This window comes from Electrophorus electricus, chromosome 12 (assembly GCF_013358815.1).
Source record: "Electrophorus electricus isolate fEleEle1 chromosome 12, fEleEle1.pri, whole genome shotgun sequence".
NCBI lineage: Eukaryota > Metazoa > Chordata > Actinopteri > Gymnotiformes > Gymnotidae > Electrophorus > Electrophorus electricus.
The window spans coordinates 10,059,747-10,083,284 of record NC_049546.1 but is presented as its reverse complement, the minus strand read 5'-3'; the positions used below and the strand labels follow the sequence as shown (position 1 = coordinate 10,083,284).

The 23,538-nt window shown below is 43.8% G+C and overlaps 1 protein-coding gene across 1 annotated transcript in view; it reads left to right on the top strand.

Moving 5' to 3' along the window:
* Window positions 1-2,601: 2,601 nt before the first annotated feature.
* The window catches only part of aff2 (AF4/FMR2 family, member 2), a 135,127-nt gene continuing 114,190 nt past the window's right edge, over window positions 2,602-23,538 (top strand). The window contains exon 1 of the mRNA XM_027002154.2: window positions 2,602-2,823. Coding sequence (XP_026857955.2) covers window positions 2,771-2,823 — 53 coding nt within the window. The 5' untranslated portion in view covers window positions 2,602-2,770. The remainder of the gene's footprint in view (window positions 2,824-23,538) is intronic.

Below are 23,538 nucleotides of genomic sequence, written 5' to 3'. Positions count from 1 at the left end.
GAGGATGCTGCTAGGGACCACAACCTCTTTGACTCTGAACGCACTTGAGGGACCTTCTACTGGGATGACTCCCTGACACTTTGGTGGTGTTCCGCTTCCATCTTCACTGTTTGTACGGTTTATTTATAATGGTTAACGTGAGACTGTAGCTGTTTCGACAAAATTGTCAGTTGTGAGTTCCCACATGGCACATGCTTTGTAAGTCTTGGCACTGCAGCCTTTATTACACTGAAACTGCCCAGGTTTGGATAAACGTGTTTGTTTAGGGTCGTTTCCTTAAAAGCATCTTCAAAATTCTCAGAAGGGGCTTGCACCTTTGAGCCTTGGGCATCATTGTGTTTACACATGCCCACACACACACACACACACACACACACACACATACACAAGCACACTCACAGACAAACACAATAACACTAGCCCTTCAAGACATATCCAGCTGGCTCAGCCAACCCTTCACCTCAGGTAGACAGGACCCACAGTGCACCGTTCACCTCACCAGCCCACTAGGCCAAATAAATCTAGACAGGGACAAAGGTCACATCAAAGCTGTGGACCACCAGTTAATTAACACTCTAACTGTACAGTCACTCTTCCATGCTTACATTAGGCCAAACCTGAAACAAATCCTTAGTCATGAGGATGAATTTGCCTCAAAATATTAAAATGAAGTACTGGTGAACTATGTACCTGTTCAAAAAATATTGTCATGTGATTTTTGTCAGAGCATTTCCTGCAGCAGTGCTTTTCAAACTAACTGAGTCATTACTTGTGTAATACAGATTTGCTTTATACTTCTCTACTTGCAGAGGGCGGTAGCTGTTTGAATCGTCCTTTTTTCTGTCACCTAATTGTCAAAGGCAATGGGAGTGGGACAGGCATTGTGCTGTATCATTTTGAGCTATTGTTAGCTACACCGGTATCCTCCATGTGCTGCCTGACCACAGTGGAATCCATCAGCAAAGCATCCATTCGTATAACATCCGTGCAGCCATTCTGCCTCAGAAATTCCTCCCTCCTTGCCTCTCTGTGTTATTTCAAGGTAAGATTAATATCCGTTTGGCAGTCTCTGCTATGAATTATAAGAGGGCACCCTGAGGCAACGTGAAGTATGAAAAAAAAAATGTTTTTGTAACATACCGCATGAACTGCGGTCACCACATGCTTCTCACCAAATCATTATGATGTCAACAATAAACATATGCGGGCCTGTGATAGGGTTTGTTTTCCAGTAACGTGGTCTTTATAGGACCCAGACGAACATTCGTATCATGCGGTAATGGGAGGAGACAGGTTACTGACAGTGTAGTTGGGTGCGTAATGTTTTGGTCAGGCTATCAGGGAAATAGATGCAAAATTGTGGAACAATTCTGTCAGCATGTGTCTCTCTGGCACATTAGCAGGTGCAACTGCCTATGGTCAAAATTGTATTTTCATTGTTTTGATTATAGCAGCAATAGAGGTAATTGACCAGAAGAGATCTGTTTTATTGTAAAATGGGGCTCACTTGTTTTCAAGGGCACATTACAGGAGTGACATATTCATTATATTTTATAGTTATACGTGCATCCTTTCCTGGGGCACCACAGACTGGCATTAAAACAACTCAACAGTAATGGTATTTAAAGCTCAAGTGCTTTATTTGTAAAAACTGAAAAGTAGGTGTATGGGCATACTGACTCTGGATGAATAAAGACACTTAATATCACTTCAATTTTAAGCAAACAAAGCAATTTCACCTCAGCATTTACAGAAAATAGAAACAAATTCCTTATGCATTCAATGTGCCTAAAAGCTCAGTTGACACAGGGAACCAATAGTTTCAAAGAGAAATCTGTCTACGTTTGTTCAACACAATGTCAAAATGCCTTAGGTTTATGCAGTCTTTTTACATATTAGGTTTAAGAATTCTTTAATATTTTAGTCTTGTAAAGGTCTCTATAAACAACTTTTTTACTAGGTACTTAAAATTGACAAATTCTGAAAATACAAGCAGGCCTACATTATAATTTGTGCTTATTTATACTTATTGAAAATAATTGTCTTGTAAAGAAACATAACCTATGTGTCAGAGGTCACTATTTTACCATTTGTGTACAGTTGTTTGCATTAGGCCTCATTACTACCAGTGGCTCTGTTTGACATTAAAAAAAAAAAAAATCACATAACATTCTAACAAAAAAATAAAATGTAACGTGAATAGCAGGCATTTTAGACGTCTGTCAGGTAAATTAGATGAAAAATAAAACTGGCAGCCTCTGATAGCGAAGGTAATAACTTATACTTGATGTCTTTATTTTCACTTGATTAAATGTAGCTATGAAAACTGAATTTAAAATAGCTTTATTAAGGAAATGTACACTATCAGCGTTCGGAATCAGAATTACCTGGCTGCGTTTGGCCAGGTGTTTGACGTCACGCCCCCGCGGGTGGAGTTGGGCTGTCAGTTGTGCCATCGGATTGAAAGTGATCGTCTAGTTGTTTCGGTCTCCTCCGGCATCCAGGTCCTATGACGGCTTCGCGCGACCTCAGACTCCGCCTTCAGCGCGGGCTGCGTGTCGTTGAACGGGGAGGCAGGCAGTGGGAGCTGTAGCATTTCTCTTGCGGTGCCTATCAGTGGAAGAGGAGCTAGTACAATACAGCTAGTTGTAGTTAGCGGCGTCACACACACACACACACACGCACGCACACACACCGTTCCTGCATGCAGGCTGACGCATACGCTCAACGGCCACCGGTACCTTACTGAATCACACAACAGGGACCAACAATGGACCTATTCGAGTTTGACTTCTTTAGGGACTGGGAGCTGGAGCAGCAGTGGTAGGTCCTAGTGCTTATTTTCATTTTCTTAACTGAAATGTCTTTGTCATGATGGAGCTTTTTCGAAACGCCGATCTGACGTGGTCATATTGCTGTAGCCAGTCTTTAATGCTATATTACGGCATTCCCAAAAACCCCGGCCGAAGCCCACGGGATGCGCGAGGGCTGTTTCTGGGTAGATGTGTTGGAATCTCACATTTGCCGGTTTATGAATTATATGTTCGCCTTGTGCGAGAAAGTGCGTTCAAGGCGATAGGCGCCCACTGCCACCTCACACACACTGATGGTATAAGTTCGCCGTTTCTACTCTTTTTAATAGCAGTCCACGTAGTTGTTTGGCTACTGTAGACTTTTCGCGATCCGTTATTTTTTTATTAATATACTAAGGCAACAGTAGGTTTGTAGTTTGTGTTTATACACGTTGATGGTTGTTCATATGATACGTCTTAAAATAAGAGAGCTTAGTTGGCTATACGCTTTAGCTGAGTAAATGGTTTACCACTTTGCTTCTGAGAAAAACCTTTCATAAGTCTGCAAGGATTTTTTTGCTGTATTGCTGTTAATATGGTAAAGACAAATGTGCAGATTCTGTTCAGAATAACAAACGTTCAGAATTTTAAGTGTTTATTATAGGCCAATGCAGTTGGGGGGGAAAATGATTTTTTTTTTTTTGTCAAATATGTAGGAGAGCACAATATCATAATTATGCTACTATTCATAAACAAACATTGTTTCATTTAATTAAATGTATTTAATTAATGGAAAAAAATAACGTAACATTTAAATTGATTAATATAACATGGAAATATTGTCTCTTCCATAAATCCTCAATCAAGTAGGTCTAGTTCAGCACCTAACTTCCCCTTTGCAGATTCCATAACAACGCATAGCTCCACCATGTGGTTGAGCTCAGGAGCCGACAGTCCTTCCTCCAGCATGCGAGCTCTGATGGTGTTTGGGCTATATATGTCTTTCAACTTTACCTGAAACATCTAGGGTGGCAACAGTAAATGACCCATCTACTGTCCCTTGGTCAGCCTGACCCATTAGTTGCATGTGCACTGATGACATGTTACCAGTGCTTGTAAGGTCTTAGGTGGATAGTGTTTGTTTGTTAGCTTTACTCTGCTGACAGTATTATGTGCTATCTTCCTCGATCGCTCACCCTAGATGTGTTTTCAGTCGCCTTGTTTTATCAGTGCCTCTTGTGTTTTTTCCTCTCTCCTCATCCTTGTAACAGAAAATCGCAGCTGTGCCCACCTACACGGCGATGGCTAGAGGAAGCTTACAGAGTACCTCCTTAAGACATTTCATGCTGCTCACCTTTGTACAACAGATATGACAGTGAACTTGTCTTTGCTGCTGCTTTCCCCCTAATTGTTTTCTGCTTTGTCCAATGTAGTGTCTCTTTATGCATCTCATTTAAATTTGTTTTAACATTTAAATGGTTTGGAAAGGCATATCTTTGCAGTTCTCTTCAGAGAATTCTGAAGAAAGGAATCATTCACTTGAAGTTCATTAGCACTTTTGTGCAGGAGTTTCTTTGTATAGTGTGGATTACATGTTGAGTGTTCCCAGTTGAGGTTAGATTGACATATTGTCTGTACTGTTTTATAAAGGCAAAAAGAGAGTTTGTGTTCTATACAGAATGATCTCATTTGTGGCTTTTAAGTAATTACAACAAACCAGACAAGTCAACTTTTTATTTTATTTTTAGATTAATTGCTTAAATGTAAATGGACAAGATCAGCTCCTGATTATGTAATAACCAGGCTGAAAACTGTATGGAAAGAACAAATAAAAGATGCCATTACTTCTCCTCTACCAGTTCAGTTCAAGAAATACACTCTAACTCATTCTAACTGATACTTTACAATCCAAGATTGACTGAGTACAGGAACTGTCAGGCTAGGCTTTCATGAGTAGCTACAGGTTAGTTATTCATTATTATTACTATAGTAGATGTAATGTTGCAATATTTATCACCTTCAGATTTAAGCAGAATTTCATGTTTCTTAATTGTTTATACAGAATTGCCTCCTGTGTATTGGTGGTTACATGATTTGCCATACACTCCAAAATATTTTAAATGGAACAAGGCAGAAAAACATAAAAAGAAAAGCACTCTGTACGAATTCTTTGTCTGTAAGTGCAGTGCAGTGGTATCTATCCAGAAGCATAATAACCCAGTCCTGATTTTCCCCTTTTGAATTTAATATTTATCCTGCTCCCTGGATTGTCATGGCCCAAGGCAAAGCTACAACTATTGATTTAGATCTGATATCCCCTGCGTTGTTTTGCACTTGAACATGTGTTGGATTTAATCAAGTGAGATTTTCGGTGGGGTGCAGGGGGGTGCAAAGTGAGTCGTGTGTGTGTGTGTGTGTGTGTGTGTGTGTGTGTAGGCTGGGGGGGGGGGGGGGGGTTAAAACTAGTGCTGACGCGATGAGAGCAGAGACACCGCGTTGCTACGTCGACCTAGTCGCTTGATTGCAAATTACTCCCGCTCCCCACCCGAGTGTCGAGTCAGACGTCCCGGCCGCAGTTTGAGACGTGTTTGTGCAAAACCCATTTTGTGATGATAATTACTCCCCTTGCTGGGCCTGTTTAGGACAGTGGTGGTAGATGCTTTTTGTGTTTTTTTTATTCTGTAATTAGATTATTTAAAGAAAATGCACTAGGAACTTCTTATGTCACAACTGACAAATTCTTGTGAGCTAAATAAAAGCAGGGCAAGTGAAGTCTAATTACTTTTGTTAACCTGCTTTATAGGGATTCCCATACACCGCTTAGAGAAGACATTGCTATTAGGTTTAGTCATTTCTTGTGACTCTCTTTTCATTTGGGGGAGCTTTATGGCAACCCTGAGAATAATTCCAGCAGAAATTATTGAATGACTCAATTGTGTCTTTTTCCCCACCTCCAACCTGTCCTTCCTCAGCAGGGATTTCTGTCCCAAATAATTCATCGTTATATGCCTATGTGAAAATGTGCAGGGCATTTTGCTGGGGCTGAATAGGAGTTCAGACATTCAATTATGTGTTTTGACTAGATAAATCAGTGCTATGAAAGGTCTGTGCTCAGTACAGTCTGAAATGGAATAGAACTATTTTAATAGTAATTTGCACCAATGATGCCTTATGGTACTTAACGGTGGGAATCCAAACAGATCAAAAAGAGGTACAGTTATTAAAACAAATAAGGGTATAACCAACTTTGCTCTGACAGTGCTCATGAATATGAGTCAGCTGCTTTCCAGTTAATGAAGAAACATTAAATGAAGGAAGTCTGGATTCAGAGCCTTGATCTACATGAAGTTAAACCTATACTCAGAGATGTCTTTTGAATAAGGCTATTATTGCTGTAAATTCAGGTAGCCGTTTTGAAACTGGGATACCGTGTGTGTGTGTGTGTGTGTGTGTGTGTGTGTGTGTGTGTGTTCACTTGAAGAACAAATACCGTGTTCCAGCCTAGTTTTATGTTTGCACATTGTATCTACTTTGTGTGCTGTTAGTCTGCCCTGCCTGCTGTTCAGAGGCATGGAACTGTGCGTTCCCAGAGATGGCAGCGAGCGAGCCACCGCATTTCCCCACTCTTCCTCTCCTCCTGCTTTCCTCCACACTGCAGCTGGGGGCTATATATCACCCAGTTTGCCTGAGGAGCGCTGCTCAATGCCAGTCTCATTTGTGCATGGCGTGAAAAGGCACCCGTGCCAGGCATCGCCCCACCCGCCCCAGCGGCCGCCATACGGGCAAGCGGCCTCCGCAGTTGGCATCGTGGCGCCCAGACACGAGGCTGCCAAGCTTCGTGCCCGTGGCCTCGTTTTGCCACCTGCCAGAGGGAAGCCAAATGCTGCCGAATGATAAAGCGGGAGCCTTGGCAAGGCGGGCCGGGTTACAGGGGAGGGGCAGAGGGGCGGAGACAAAAGGTGACGGCTTGCCACCTCTCTCCGCTCGCAGGTCCGGTGCGCAATTAACGGGTTCCTCTGGAGGAGCAGAGGTGGGTGAGGGCCCGTAGCCAAGGTTTGGCCTTTCCTGAAACCTTCGCAAAGTGTAATGCGAGCTTGCAAGTGCTCCCTGTTCATCAATTTTTGCAGGGTGGCATGATTTCAACGAGTCACCGATTTCAATGTTACGGTTCTGGTATTGGATTACTGAGGTGAAATGAAATACAAATCTGCTGTGAAACGCTCATGCTCTCAGTCACTTCACCCATAACCCACTACCCCTGCTGATTTCGGACACAACGGAAGGGAATTACATTCAAACTTGTGGTGGGTCCAAGTTGTCTGCCATAAGTGCAAATCATAAGGGAACATTGGGATTGCGGATGGCCATTTGAGGGCCATAAGGGAGAATGCACCAGTGCTGGGCCATGCCGGACCTTTTCAGCATTGGCCCTGTTTGGCAGCTCAACTCAGGAAAAGTTATTAACTCCATACTAATTACAGTGGCCCTAATAAGACCTGTAGTAATGACTCCATGAATGCAAAAGCACATTAGGTTTCAAACTCAAGCAGGCTTGACGGTGCTGATTAGACCAAAGTGCTATTCACGCCAAGACTGCGTTGACTTGAACATCAATGGTGCTGAAAACTAAAACAAAAAAAACCATAATGATTTCTTTAAGGCCAATCCAGTGCTGAAGCCCAAATTTTCAGTGACGAATCTGTATTATAGGACATTTGCCAAATTTAATGTGAGGCTCTGTTCTTCGTTACATTGTTTTGCAAAAGCAGTGTGTAAAATGACATTTACTTTTCCCATACAACATGCAGTTGTAAATTCCTCATATTCTTCTCTGGTAATGGTCATATGATATCATGAGTATAGACTTCAATTAATTGCTGTTTATTACCTGTTGTAGTAAACTGTACAAATGTTTTGAGGCGCAAGTTGTAATTTAATTGGAACTTACTTTAAATGTACCAAAGCCCTTTATCACAAAAAGGGTACACAAGGAGATATTTAAGCCCTTAGTTCAATAACTGGTGAGGTACTGAATATGTCATATTCTAAGGGACAATTTAGCTGCTTTCATGATTCATACATAAACTGCATAACAGTTATAACATGAGCTCAATGTAGGTTATGGATAATAAAATCAAGGACACACAGGGCTTTTCCTCTGAAATAAGAAATATATGAAATTTGATATTCCTGTGCATTTTCTTATAGTTCCCCGTCTGATTGGCTGCATGTTGGAGTATTTTGAAGTTAATAGCTTACCTTTATACTGCTATTCAATTTACTCATTACCTCTAAAGGTCACTGTATCTATGAACAGTACAGTATGACAAACACGACGACTGAACAGTGGCCAGTGAGCTGCTACAGAGCCCCGTCCCCTTCCCGACCTTGTTGGTGGGATGAAAAGGTTTGTCTTTGAGACTAACCATTTCCCATCAGCCTTGTGTAAGCCCAAGGAAATTGGAAATTCTTTTCAGAGACTCATATATTAATAGGAGTTATGAACCAGTCTTGCTTTTTTTCTGCTGTGGGAGAGTGGAAGGGCTGTTGCTTGTCTTATGAGGCTAGAATATGGTCAAATGACAGAAGGTGACTTTTGATGGGTTTACAGGCCATGTGTGAGGGACATGTGGGGTAGACGTGTGGAGAAGAGTGCCAGGCTGGATGCCCTGATGTGGATTCATTACCAGCCCTCACGTGCATCACAAACATGATGACAACTGAAGAAACTTGCTCAATAATATAATCAGTGAAGAAAGAGGACAATAAACTGTTTATATCACATGAGCATTTCTTGATTAATTCACACAATTGTGATTAATTTTTTTTCTTTTGTTAACAAGCAGGTGTGCTTGTCAACACATCTGCATATGTTAAGCAGGTGTGTTTAAACACTGATACAAACTTATTTTGCAGTTTAGGTAATTTTAGCAGCTTAATATGTGAAAATTTATCGACAAGTTCTATGATCCCCTTTTGCTTTCCTTAATGTAACTATATCAGGGCCCCTTTTGGTTTTAAACCAAATCACACAGCTTACTAATGCCTACTAATTTGGGTGATGTGACGTTTCTTACACAGTTCTGAGAAATGGGCCTAAATTGTTTTAATATATGGTTCTTATATTTTTGTGTTGTTATTAGTGCTATGTTGCGTTATTGGGGTAATAACTATAATGACAGAGTACATTTTAAAAAGAGGTCAGTTATTATTAGCCACACTTATCTGTGTGACAGTTAATCATGAACCAAAATTACGCTCTCTCCACACAGGGTTTATTCCTGTAAAAGATCACTTTCTGTGTGAGACTCAACTGGTTTACAGCACCTTTGGAAACACCTTCAAAATAAGTGAACATGGCTAGAGCTTTATTCTAAATGCTCCTTTCTTTGTGTGAATCCGAGGATTACATCCTTGAGCCACCCCCCACAATATCTCTCTCTCTCTCTCTCTCTCTCTCTCTCATATGCATACGGAGAATGATGGAATTCACATGAGGTGGCTGTATTTATGAAGCGAGTGCAGTAGACAGTCATGAAGTCGCTAACGGGAAAAACCCGTACAAGGAAGGGTGCTCAATCACAGACCTCATGAAACTCATTCGACGACTCTTATGTTTCCCAGCCTTTTTTCTGTTCAGTTTTGGGATTAGCCTCGTGTCCCCGGGAACGCGAAGCGATCAAATCTTGTGCAAAAACCGTGACAGGCGCTTGGCGAGAGAATTCCGATCGATTTTGGAGAATTGCGAACTCCACGGCGCTCTCTGTTGGCCGAGCGCTCTGCAAAAGACGAGCCTTCGGATTATGCTGCTCGATAAAGATCGGGCCGGCCCCAGTGTCCAACGCGCATGGCCCAAGATAAGAAACAGAGCTGTGGACCTAACCGGCTTCAGTGGAGAGCCGCCTATCTGCGCGCAATAAATGGCGCTGTTAAGTGCCGCATGTGACAAAAGCAGTGGTGGAATGATGAGCAGTTTCTTATCCTAGGCGGGAAAATACCGCGGTGCCACGTGGCTGACATTTCGATGGAGGCCGAGATGCTCCCTGGTTTGAGGTGCAGGTTAAGCCTCCTTCTTTCTTAGCTGGAAGTAGCGACATGATAGGTCACTCCCGAGGCAGGCTGTGTTTAACACAGGAACAGAAATCGCATAGCCAGTCAGTCATACAGTGCATCGACAAGTAAAATGTCTTAGATTACTGCTTGGACATAGCATATGGTGTGTCCAAGACGGTTCCGCATGACTGCCACGGCAGATAAAACTCTTTTTTTTTTTTTTTTCATTTTTCATCAATATGCTAGGTTTGGTTTGCATACCTCGCAAGTCTCACGCATTGGCCGGTGTTCTGACTACTTTAATTCAGCTAACATATGGTCCTATAGGTCTCTCACCTCCGTACATTAGTATTTGTGTGTGAACGAAACAGCACGTCCCATATGAGAGATATTTATAGAAATGGCTATTATTCCATCTGTGCCTTCAAATGCGGTGTTCCTTTATATTGGCGCAGTGAGTGGCGGCGAGCGCCTAGTGTTTCGCGCTGAGCGAGGGAAGCGTGTCAGAAGGCGCCGCTGTCAGGTGCGCTACACATTCATGCATAAATAAACAGCAGCTAACGCGGACGACGAGTTGCACAGAGGAACCTTCGCTGACAGCCCCATTGTCACGCCGTAGTGAGATATGCATTACAGTAGCGTAAAGATAATGGCCGCTCTTGCCCCTGTGACTCCACAGTCAAAAGTGACGCACACAGCTCTTTGGGGGCAGGTGACGGCAACCCACCGTGCTTTCAAAACGAGCGGGTTTTTGTAGGCCTTTTCCTCGTCCCCCCGCCACGTTCCATGGTGTGTTTTAAGAGAGATCACACATTTTGATCGTTCATCACCTGGATTTTCAATCCTTGTGTTTTAGCCAACGTCTGTCTAGGAATGTGTTATTTATGATTCTTGGGCATCTACTCAAACTGTATTTATTCTTTCCTACAAAGAATCTGAAGAATCTCCAGAATGAGTTACACGTTTAAATGAGGAGACTGAAAGAAAGCGTGAAGAACATGCACAGCAATAAGATTTTAAAGAAGGAATGCACAGCATTCACACATGTAGTTAAACTTAGTCCTCTATTTAGTGCCACTTTGCTCAAATGGATTAACAGAAAAAGTGGCAGCATTTGTATTACATTAGCAACCATCTTTTTTTCTGTCTAAGTCAATTCCCTCAGGCTTTTTTTCAGGTTTTGTGTACCAAGTGGGCCTTGTCCCCAACACCCACACAATAAAATCAAACCTTTTAGTTTCACAGCTGCCGCGGGAACTTCATGCTCAGAGGCACGATGAGGCGGACAGTTGCAGAAAGCTGGGCCTTGCAACTCAACAACGGAATGCTCTAGATGGTGGAGGCAGGCATCATCGAGGCCTGTCTGATTTATGTCCCATCGCCGATCTCTCTCTCACTCTCTTTTTTTTTTTTACCCAGTATGCCATGCCTCCTCGGACTGTGGCATTGAGTTATAGCCCTTAGTCCGGACGACGTACCTTTTAGAGATCAATTCGCCACTCTTTGTATTTTGCGGGCACCTGCCTGACTTCCAGAGCCCCGCATGTTTGCGGCTTGGCATGCATTGATATCGGGCTATTGATTTCCCTCCGCTCATTTCTCACCTCCTTCCGTGCCCGGCTTGATGGGCCAGTTGTGTTTAAGCAGTTTCTGTGTGATGTGACAAAGATGGATGTGACATTGTCCTCTATTGCCCGCTAGAGAGTGTAAGTGTTAATGAAGCCATTAGCGCAGTCCGGCTGAGGGAAGAGAATGGCAAAATTACCATTATTCTGTAGCCATTAAGTCGTAATCTGCCTCCTTCTTTCTCTCTCTCTCTCTTGCTCCTACTCCCTCCACAGTCTTGCTGATCCACTCCTGCTGTCCTTTAAAGCTTCATTAATTCATTTGTTATCAAAAGCAGTTAACCACGAAGTGGGGGGGGGGGGTAGGGTGTGGGAAGGTTTGTAATAATGTATCTTATAATTACCATGCACACTGGATTCCAAATGCACCCTTTCTGAATGAGACTGGGAAAGGAGGAAAAAAAACCACGCAGACGTACAATTCATAAATCTTATTACCTCAGATACATTTTTTTCCATGTGTATAAAGAGACAGAAGCTCATTTGGTCCTCACAAAAGCTGAGAAAATAGTCACTGGCAGAAATCATAACCTTGAATTCGTCTGAAGTTTTGAAACATAGAGGACTGTAGATTAAGAATGTTCTGGAAAAGCCCCCGGCGCCAGTAGCTTCTTGTTTCCTGACGGACTGTAACTAATTTAGAGCCGGTTTAATTAAAGCAAGAATGCCTCTCCAGTGCATGTCTCGGAGCTGACAGGGGAACTCCACTGCATGTTTCGGAGTTGACATGGGAACTTTTTTTTTTTGGTGGAGAGCCAGACTGGGATTTCTTCTTAAGGAACGTTAACAGCTAACTGTCATCTCTGCTCAGAAACCCAGCACGACGACTGATCTAAGAGAGAGTGAAAAAACGAACCTAATGTTTGACCGCTTCAAAGTGCCCAATGTGGACTTTAGAAATGAGTCCTATGAATGAATGCACTTGTCAAGGTCGTGAGGTAGAAACCACTGAAATCACATTATAGGGCATCATCTGTCATGGTGGTACATAAAAATGTATTTTATTTTGTAACCTATGCTGTGCAGGCTTTGAGTGCTGCATCTGGGTCTAACTCGGAAAAAGAAACATACAAATCCATGAGAAGAAGGTGAGTGCCAAGAGGAAAGCAAACATACTGGCAGTCAGTGAAAGCTGGAGAGAGAAGGAGGGGAAAAATATCCAGACACAGCCTAGCTGGTAGGAGAAATCGTTACTGAATATGTCACAAAGAAAAACTATACAAAGCAAAGTGTGTGCTCATGTGTGTGCGTCTGTACAGGCGTGCATGCACGCGTGTGTGTGTGTCTGTGTCTCTGTGCTCATTCACGCAGATGAAACTCAGGCCCCTCACTGCATATTGATTGGACAGGACCAGGTCTGTGCTCCCAATTAACACTGTACACTTTCATTAAGGTCATATTAGACACAGTCAGCAGTTGCTGATCTGTGCCTAAGAATCCTGAAAACTGGGAAATCGATGCCAAGCTGGAAATGTCTCGCTCACTTCACAACATCATGACCAAGAAATCCAGTCAGTCACATTACCAAACAAAACCTTCTTTCTGGGTGAGGTGCTTGCTTGCGATTTCCTGTGAATGTAGTAAACTCTGTAGCTTTCTGTTAATGCACTTGCACGTTATCAGGACCTGGTAAACTCATGACTGATGGGAGAACTGATGTTGTCAAAGTATATTTTAAAAACCTAGACTAACAGTCCAACAGAGGTAATAAATACATATTGTTAGCTTAACAGTTGACATCTTGTTCTTCTAATCTAAAATATATTAAAGTGTCTTTAAAATGGGAGGCATACAATACTGGATTTTCAAGAGCTTGAGAAAGCATCGCATGCAGTGTTAAATCAGACAACATGAGATCCACCCACAACCAAGAATGAAAGCCTCTTTATATCATGGACCTCCTGATGTGATGTTGGCTCGCAAAGTGAGAGGCAGGGGTGGGGAGGTGGACTGGAGTCAGCTTTCCTTTCCCCTGGCTCTGTCTGTGTGCGACAGGGTCCCCTCTCTCTCTTTCTCTCTCACTCTCACTCTCTCTCTCTCTCTCTCTCTGGCTCACCGGGGTGTCCCGGGTGAGCGTGTTTCGCAGGCCCTCGCCAGTGGTGAGCCTCCAGGGCACTACCTGAATGGTATCTGCACTTTGCAGGAATGCCAGGCTCTGCCTCGCTCCAGGCGCCGGGGCCTTCAGTCGTGGCGGCCAGGTTTGGCGCCGGGGGAGGCGACGGTCGGGGGAGCGGATGGGTTTGGGGGAGTTGGAGGGGGAGGGGAGATAGCAGACCCTCTGCAGCTGCAGATAAGGGCAGCCTGGCAGGCCGTGCTGAGGGTGGGGTGCAGAACCGCTGCAGTCTGCTATAACCGCTCTTTCACCCAGCCATGTCAGATAGAGGCCCGTGAGCCAGTGTGGGGATCTGTGGCTGTATACGGGACAGCATGTCGTTCAAGTTCATCATCATGGCACTAATAAAGCATCAGGGCTTTGCGTGTAGCACCGTTTATGGTGCCGTGTAATGGGACGCCATCTGTGAAATATTTGGTCACAGTGCAGCTTTGGGTATTGTAACTATTTTCAAAGAGACTGCAATGACACTGTTCTCTTTAAGCCCGATCCACAACCCGCTGTTTGTTTTCAGTGGGAACAGAAGGAAAAGGGCTCTTGCTGGAGCAGGGCCACGAAGCACACCAAGCCACAAACGCCAGTTTTTCAAAGATTCAGTGCAGTGCCATCTTTTTTCCTTTGCTACAGTTAGTGAATAAAAGGCGACAGTTGTAGCTTGTAATATGGCTTGTTGCGTTCATGAATCACAACATTTCACCACTGAATGGCTGAAGATCAGTCTCTTGTGTGGGAAAGAGTGAAAGAAGAGACACTGTAACAGAGTGGAATCAAACATACCTACTGCTTGCTTTGTTATGCACAACTGCAGCTGGTGTCATTAACTACTGGCCTCTCCTGTGGAGAGCCTGTAATGGTTATGGAACATAAAGGTCTGTTTTATTGCTCTGATAATGTTGATTTTATAAGAAAAGCAGTGGGATCAGAGCAGAATGTGGGCATTCCTAGAGGACCGTCGTGTTCGATGGAAATGCTGTTAGCAGCAAACAGCAGGGCCAGCTCAGAGGTTGTGGAGCACATGCCGGCTCGAAAGCCACAGATCTCAATGGAGCGATCAGCGCAAAGGTCCAGAGACTTGTGGACGAGCACACTTCAAGTGGAAAAAAAGCCTCATCCAACTGCTCTGGTGCATTTGGAGCTGCCAGTTAGACATTAGCTCAAATCAGGTGTAGGGATGAGTACTCCCTACCGCCTGCCTCCACATTGCCCAAGAGGTGGCTGGAGTGACGGAAAAGACCTTTGCCAGCTTGCTGTGGTGAGGCTCCTGCTTCCCACAGCCCTGTCTAGGGACAGAGTCTTGGGGCCCAGCGACCGAAGCCCAAATCAAGAGGAGAGAGAGGCTGAGACCGGAGCATCGAGCGGAGGAGCCCTAGGCTCTGTGTGGGGGACGTGTCGCTGACAGGTCTGGGAGAGCCCTGGGGGGCAGGGGGCTGCTTACGACTCTTCACGCACGTCTCGACGGGCCCTGTGGCGGTCAAGCCTGTCGAACAGCTCGGCATTCCTCAGGCGAGCTGCAAGGCATGGGCAGGTCAGCAAAACAGCGTGGATGGAGGACAAAGCTAATAACGCAGCGTACTGTGTGTCTCATATGCTATTGGCAAACATGTCAGAAAAGTTAATGTGCAGACATTTCAGACATCAGCAAACATAGCCAGCAAGTCACTTGTTGAATAAAAGAGCATTCGGAAAGCAAATATATACTTAGTATATAAAATATATATAGTATATTAAAATATATATAAATAATGTATTTAATATGTAGACAGGTTTTGTGAGAATTCATTGAATGCATTGTGTCCTCTTCTTGCGTTATGTGATATTCCCTACTCTGCTTGCACTTTGCTTCCAAGCACGGCGCATCACGTTTCTTGTCATGAAATGTTGCTGTGACAATGGCTGTTATTGTAAATGGCAGTGGCTGCGATTGGAGATGAATGTGCTTGTAATACAATTCATTAGACATATTGTTGTCTCAGGGAAAAGCCCAAATTTCAGTAATTGCATGTATATTGTAAAATGGGAGTATTTTGTCTCCTTGTGTTATGGAGACAATCAAGAATGTATATTTTCTTATTAAAAGATGTGCCTTATGAAAAGGTGATTCAACAGAATATATAAACATCCCCGATGATTATTTATACAGTAGCATCTGTACTTGCTTTCCTTTCTAATGATACTCTAGCTAATTATCTGAGCTGACAGCTGAATCTATGCCACTGTGTCAAGCAGCAGATTCTCAGAATTCTCCAATAGCTCTGGACTCACACTTCAGGTCCCCCGTTTGGAAATGGAGAGCGGATTTGAAAGGATTCCTAAATAGCTCCATCAGTGCGGTTAAACACCGGATTGGAGACAATTAGATTTGCGCAGGGTGTCCTGTGAGGGATCAATATAAGGTTTTATTTCCAACATTTCATCATTGACGTCTATGGGAAACTCCTCCCTCACAGCTGCTGCAGCAGGCTCAGGGTATTTGTACACAGCAAGCTTATCAGCTCTTGACAGTCCGCAGGACCACGGCGAAGGAGAAAACAGCTGTTTGATTCTAGCGAATGGGAACCCCAGAGTCTTAGCTAAAGTCCATCTTGGGCTGGGAGGGTGACCTCTTCGGCCTGGCGTCAGTCCAAGCTCCCCGCCACGTATCAATTACAGCTGCCCTTTGGATGCTTCCGAAAGAGAAGGTGGGGCAGGCACAGTAAAGGAAATCCCTCTCACACCAACCGTTCTTCCCGATGGTGATTCATTAAAGGAATCAGTTTCCTCTTAACATCCTCATGTGACAAGTTGCCCTTGTTTTGAAGTTTTGGCTTGCGTTTCCATGCTCTGAGGAGACAGTGATCGTGCGGAATTAAAAGGGATACTTCAGCAATCCACACAAAGCACTTGCTTCTGGGAAAAACAAAAGCCTGAAGAAAAGAAAAAATTGAACAAATAGTGTAACCCAGTGCTTTCAAAGGATCAACCATCACAGTTTATTGGAACTGGAAGTTCTTTTTTCAAAGATGGCCTTTCTGTGTACACAACACGGGAGTTCTGTGTGCTCAGTTAGGGTGGTGTTTCTTGCCATCATAGTGAAGGACTTTAAGAGATGGCATGGCCTTTTTGTATTTGTTGACACTGATGTGAGAGAACCTCCCCCCACCCTCCACCCCCAGTGACAGAAAGCTATGGACAGCTGGAGACAGACAGAACAAATGTGTGTTTTACAGAGGGGGATGAGACTACTGATTTGCTCAGTTACATGTCTGAACATGTTTCATTAAGCCATGCAATACTAAGGCAAATAACTGTAAAAAGACAAAAACCTGAAGGTTGTAAGAGTATATATGAGAAATGAACTGAAACATTTTTTTTTTATTTACACAACATATAGAAGACATGGCATTTGGACATTTATTATATATGGATGTATACCGTATGTGTTCATATATATCATACATTACAGGTCATTAAAAGCCTTCTCTCTGGCTCACAAGCTGCCTTCTGTGGCTTCCATGTGAAGGCAGTTGGGCAGAGAAGCATGTGCCCAGTGCTTACCCCAGCTCCAGTGTGGAAGTAATGTCACTGTGCATTTCACCCCCCACCCCCACCCCCTTCCCCGCTCACCGGTCCACCTGGCCCACCCCTAGGGTCCTTGGGCATCATCAGCCCGGCATGTCCAGGTGGCCCCAGCAGCTGTACATCAGACTGTGCACCGCTTCCTCCTGCCTGATCTCATTTCACTCCCCGCGGACGCACAGCTGGGTGAGGCGGCATCTCGGACTGGCCGGCCACAGCCTATAAATAGAACACAGCGAAGCATGTCTGTAAACAGGAGATGGGGGGGCTCAGGGTGAGCAGAGGGAGTTATGGGTGTCCAGGACTCAACACTGTGTCAATGGAGAGGCATTCCTCCTCCTGTGTGCGTGTGCTTGTGTGTGCGTGTGTGTGTGTAGAGATGTAGAGATTTTGGACAAGCTTTTAGAAGTTTTTTTAGTTTTTTTGTTTTGTTTTTTTTTACACTGTATTTTGTGGTCAGCTCCATGGGGCAAATGATTTCCTCCACCACCAAGCCAAAAAGAGATGACCTAGCTCTTTGACTGTGTGAGCTAAGATGACATGGCTCTTTGACTGGGTGAGCTGAGATGACTTAGCTCTTTGCTTGGTTGAGCTGACTGGCTATTTGCAAATCTTCTTCATCATAAATGAGAGAACAATCTGACACTTTTTGTGCCAAAAATCTTCCCATATAATTATATGTTTGACAAGACCAAAGTTTGAGGAAGCATTAAAGCAGCTAAAAAAAGGATTAAAAAATGTAATACTTTTAAAAAGGGAAAAAAGAATGTGAAACATTAATTCTATCATAGGAGAGTTGCTTCGTGATGTCAAACTAGGGCAGTGCAGTATCAGAGCTGGAATTGGTCTCTACCCAATCACAGTCAAATACTGCTGATGCAAACCCAAACACTTGAAAATATATGGCTTGCGAAGCTGCAGATCTCTTGTAAAAATGTAATGCGGAGCCGATTAAGGCCAGCCCCTCTCTTAGCTTAGCTTGCCAACTCACACGTCTTAATGGAGCAGTGGGCCACAGTCACATAGATGACTCTGTCAGCTCTGTATTCATTACGGCCTGTCTACTTGCAGGGGAACAAGGTCTGGCTGGAGAACTGGCGAGTTACCACTTCTGAGGCAGGTCAATCTGTGGGGACGGTAGCCATTTTCCTCCCAGGCTACCCAAATCACAATCACCCAGATTTCTTTATGCAGAAATACGGCTGAGCAGGGGCTTACCCCAAAAAACGAATTAAATTTTCTCCATTTGGGGCTGTTTTTGTTCTAAAGACTCACATACCAAAATCTGCCTTGCATTTTTCAGTTTTGTCATCAACATTACCTTAATTATTAGCAGCTTAGTCTTCCATATCCTAAATTAACCATATGTATTTCAATATGTTTGCATTTGGAATAAAGTCTTTACAAAATGATTTATGTAACTGTGTTTATTGTGAATATTATGAATACTATACATATTTTATATAAACTTTGGTTTGAGGTGTTTTTCAATACATAATTATCAGGTGTATCATTTAATGCAGAGAGAATGCTGCAATAATGCTATAATAACCAAAATCCCTCAACAAATAGCTGTGTGTCAGACCCTGTCTTCCTCATGTCCTCAGCTGCCAATTAATCATAAAAGGGGTGACCTCTGCTCCTGGGGTTTGAGGTTTTTCCAGCGTTTGTTGTGTGTGTGTGTGTAAATGCGTGAGCATCTATAAAGCGAGAGCAGAGAGAGAGCTGTACGGGCCTGCACTCGGGCATACATCCTTATTAGCTCCTCTGGAGACACACGCCGCTGCAGATGACCTCTGCCCTCTGGACTAGGTGACGGATGCAGCGGTGGTGTGGGCTGTCGGGTTGTCTGGCAGCGTGTTGTCTTCACTAAGCCTGCACCTCTCTGTGCCCTCATCCATCCCACCCTCACACCGCTCCTCGCTCCCACCCAAGACACACTGAGCCCATTATCCTCCCACTGGTGTGCAGACCACTGCTGTGGCTCCAGACCCGTGCCCCGCTTTAACCGCGGCACGTTTTGTTTATGCAGCGACCTGTGATTGGTAGATGATGCGGTGTTCTTTTGCAGAAATGCTGAAGTGACCGCGGCTGGTGCGATAAATATACAACGCTAATATCAGTGGTCGTGGTGGGGCTAATTTATATGCAGCATGATAGATGCACACTTGAATATGTTGGCTCATGCTTAACATGCAGAAATGCCTCTAATACGTTCAACAGGAATATGTCGAATCTGGGAAAGAAAGAGGATTTCTATGGTGCCTGCTCATCTGTTAGGATTTCCAGGATAAAGCCAGCAGGAGGCCTTCCGGAAGGTGGTCCCAGTGCAAGCACTCGAGAAGGAACGCTCGCAATTTGTCTGGCTCTGAGAGGGCTAGATTAAAAAAGGGCTCTGCGCTGAAGTCAACAAATGGGGACGCGTTTTGCTTTTCATCTGCGGCCCCTTCCCCTGTCCTCCTGGCCTAATGCTTTAAAAAGCCCCCCTTTTGCAGCTTGCTACCTTAAGCCGAAACACATTTGGAACATGGGATGCTGCAGTCAGCTTTTCTAGATATGAAGATCACATCTAAATGGGCTTCTGCTTTATTGGCAGGTCTCCCAGTGCTAATACCTGTGATTTTCTGTGAAGACTAGAGCCAGTTTGGACTGCATTGTCTCATTTTTATAAATATCCACATCCACATTCTTAACTAGATCATAGAAGCGTGATTCTAATGCTACACCTAACAAAGCCTATGGACCGTTCATTTTTTTCATCTCAAGTTACTGAGAATGGAATTGCATTTTCTGTACAGTTAACCTCTTGATTTCATTGAATTACTGTTCCCACAATTTTATGCACCCGTTTTCAAAGACACTATATGAATTGTAACTTTTTTTTTTTTTTTGGTCTGATTTTTGAACACGAGCCAAATCTTTATGTTGTGCATTGCATTTTAAGACACCTGACGAGTAGTATATAGGATTTCCTACTGCCACCATGAAAGAGCAAAACATAGAGTAAATCATATATTAAAAGTGAAAAATTAAATGATTGGTTTTTAAACTGAGGCTAAAGGTCATAATTTTTACATTTGTATTATTTATTTATCTTTGTTCCTGCTCAAATAGAATTCTTGGATGTAAGCATGTGGGTATAAGACCCTGTGGATATAAAGCACTTTTGAGAGGCAGGAGTTCATACATCGTAAATCAAAAGTGAGCCTCCATCTCCTTCTGCATGCAGAGTCTCGGCTGCCTGTTCGAGGCTCGTCACTGTGCCGGCCAGCGATTGATGGGCTTAACCCTTGAAGTGCTGCGAGAGGTGTAATTGGCTTTGCCTTTGTGTTCTGTCTCTCTCTTGTGCTCTCTCTCTCTCTCTCTCTCTCTCTCTCTCTCTCTCTCTCTCTCTCCCCCCTCTCCACCTCCCTCCCTCTCTCTCTCACTCTCCTGCTCTCTCACTCTCCCGTCCTTGGGGGCCTCCCCACACCCCCCCAGTCATCGCCATGTCTGGGCCCAAAGCCCGTTGCCATGGCAACCCAAGAAGAGTTAATGCAGCAGGAGCCAGAAATTGTATTATCTTTTCTCCCCCCTCCTTTTTTTTCTCATTTTTTTGGAAGAAGCAATTCTGAGAGAATTTTTGTTCATGTTAGCATGCTAATGCACCCTGTGCTAAATAACTGGCTTTCTGGAGCTGGCTACAAGGTTGAGGGGAGCTGAGATGAGGCATTTTTATTTTCTGAGAATATTAGAATCTACTAGTGAGAGAATATAACTTTCCCAGCATTTGTCTTTGAACCAATAATAATAAAAAAAAAATCATGATGGCTCTCTAGGGTCCATGTGCGAGAGTGTCACTATGAGTTTAAAGACTTGACTCTTTGACCTTCAACTAGCTCAACATACTCCCTCAAACACGACTTGTTTGTGTATCCATTTGGCAGCAGATAAGAGCAGACAGCTGTTTGGGGATTTTGTCAAGTTGCGCAGGACCCTCGGGTGGTCTGAGTATCAGCCATTCACAGAAATGAACCAACTACCATCCTTTTGTGTGAAATGAAAACACCATTATTGCCCAACCCCCAGAACACATGCAAATCAGGCTGGCTGGTTTGGAGCACTCCCTTCTACACCACGGCACTTTAACCACGTATAGCCCATCAGCCTGCGGCAGTTTGCCTGCAGACACATGAACCTTGTTGTGTTCTTGTTTGCTTGGCTTCTAGTGCTTGTCTCACCAGATATTCTTCCCCGGTTACTAACAGTGATAAGTGTGGACCAAAGGGCCATCAGCCCCCCCAACCCCCAAATCTGTGTGCCTGATTTCCCCAAAATCCTCTTATTAACCACTTTGTAATCCCTCCATCCTCTGGTGATAAACAAGATGGAATGGTGCAAGCTCTAACCACTGGAAAATTAATAGAGTCCATTAGGGCATGAAAGCAGGCCAGGCACAAAAGCAGAGGAAAGCGGACGAGCTAGTGTGAAACAATCCAGATCTGTGCTCATACATGGGCTGGTTTGTGATTCCTCACATGCATTGGACGTTTGCATGGGTTATGACTTTTTTTTAAAATGATTTTTATGATTGATTTGCAGCGTTCTCATGCTGTGGGAAACGTTCCCGATCGGCTGTCATCTCTGTGTGTGTTTGTGTGTGGCAGATGTTAAGAGTAAGAGCGAGGAGAAGACTGACCTAGGAATGGATTTGCATTAACATGAATTTGCAGTGTAATTTAACAAAAACTCCGGCTTGTCCTTGGCCTCAGCCTGCCACTGTAAGTCAGTCCGCAGCCTGGTGACCTCCTCCTGGAGGAGACCAGGGCATGGATGAATGGAGGGCCTTAGCCCCTGTCTCATGGTGCTGGGTAATTAATTTGTGAGTACTCACCCACAAGGAGTGGCAGAGAGGAGAGCACATGTGCGTGCGTGCGTGCATGCATGCGTGCGTGCATGCATATATAGACATATGTACACACAAACCCACAAGAATGTGCTTGTGAGAACACACACACACAAGCATGCACAAGAGAAAACACACACGCACGTGTTAGAACACACACACTCACTTTTGTGGATGCTTTGTGGTGGATTTATCAGTTCCTGTGCAGTTGATAGCTGAGGGCCTCACCCATAATTCTAATCTCCTTTTTGTCTTCACTCTCTCCGCTGATAAATTGGCTGTCCGTTGTTATTCTTCCTTATCAGGAATCGGCGCCTGCTCTTGCTCTCCTGCTCGCGCACTTGCTCACTCCTGTGTATGGTGTGTCAGAGATGTGAGGACGTGCATTTGGATGGTTACTGGTACACTATGAAATCAAAATGGCTAGTATGAGAATATGTATATGTTAAATCTTTTTTTTTGTTATAAATTGCTCACATTACTTTGTTTTAATTGAGTAAAATGTCATTCACAGCAGGAGTCAACTGTAATGAAATGAAACGGCCTACTAAAAGGAAGATCCCTTTCATTAATGCAACAAATTTGATTCATTAAATCAATTACATTAATTACTTATAAAAGAATAATTTGCCTGGCACAAGAAAGTATTGGGATAAAACCATTTGCCATCATTTTAATTCCTCTTTCACCATGACTAGTGTGGAAAATGCACTGAAAAATACTCTGAGGAAGCACACTAAATGTCATGAATAATGCACTCGAGTGTGCAGAGGCTTGGTCTTTTGCCTACCCTCCTCTCAGCCATTGTGTGCCAGGCTGTGTCCTGCCCATGCCAGCGACAGTGTAAACTAACAAGTCCTACCAGCACTCGTTTTCAACGTCCACCACCCCCCGCCCCCAAGTGCCCACTCAGATCAAAGAGTTGACGTTAAACTGCTGTTGGTGACACACACTTTCCTCTGTGGGCAGTGTTCCTTACTCCATGTGGTGGACATTACCCCTTGAGACAGACAACTTCTCCGGTTTCTTGCAAATGCACCTCTCTCTGTATGCAACGCCAGATGACTGTTATTAGCGGCTCTCTATGGCCCAAGTGCACAACTTTCCGGAAAAGGTCAGAAAAGAAAAACCTAGGTAGGAAAAAAAAAAAGGGCGAAAGAAACGAGTTCTGGCTTCCAAAGCTGCATGTACTAATGGCACAATAAAACAATACTGTAAAGCAGCCACAGAAAATAATTGCAGATCTGTGTTTTTATTTGCTCAAGCTCCTGGGTAATAAAGCAGGTAACATTCATTACTGCTGGGAAGATCAGTGGGCCCCAGTGGAAAATCAAAGGAAGCCTACTGTCCAGTTCAGTCCTTTTAAATGTAGAATAAGGAATGGTAGCATGGGCATGCCAAAACAATTATTATAAAAGGAGGTGTTTACCAATTCATACCCATTCTACTCTGTTCTGGATAGATGGACTAATTGTGGTCTGGGAAGGGAACTCTGTAACTAACAAATACTGCATT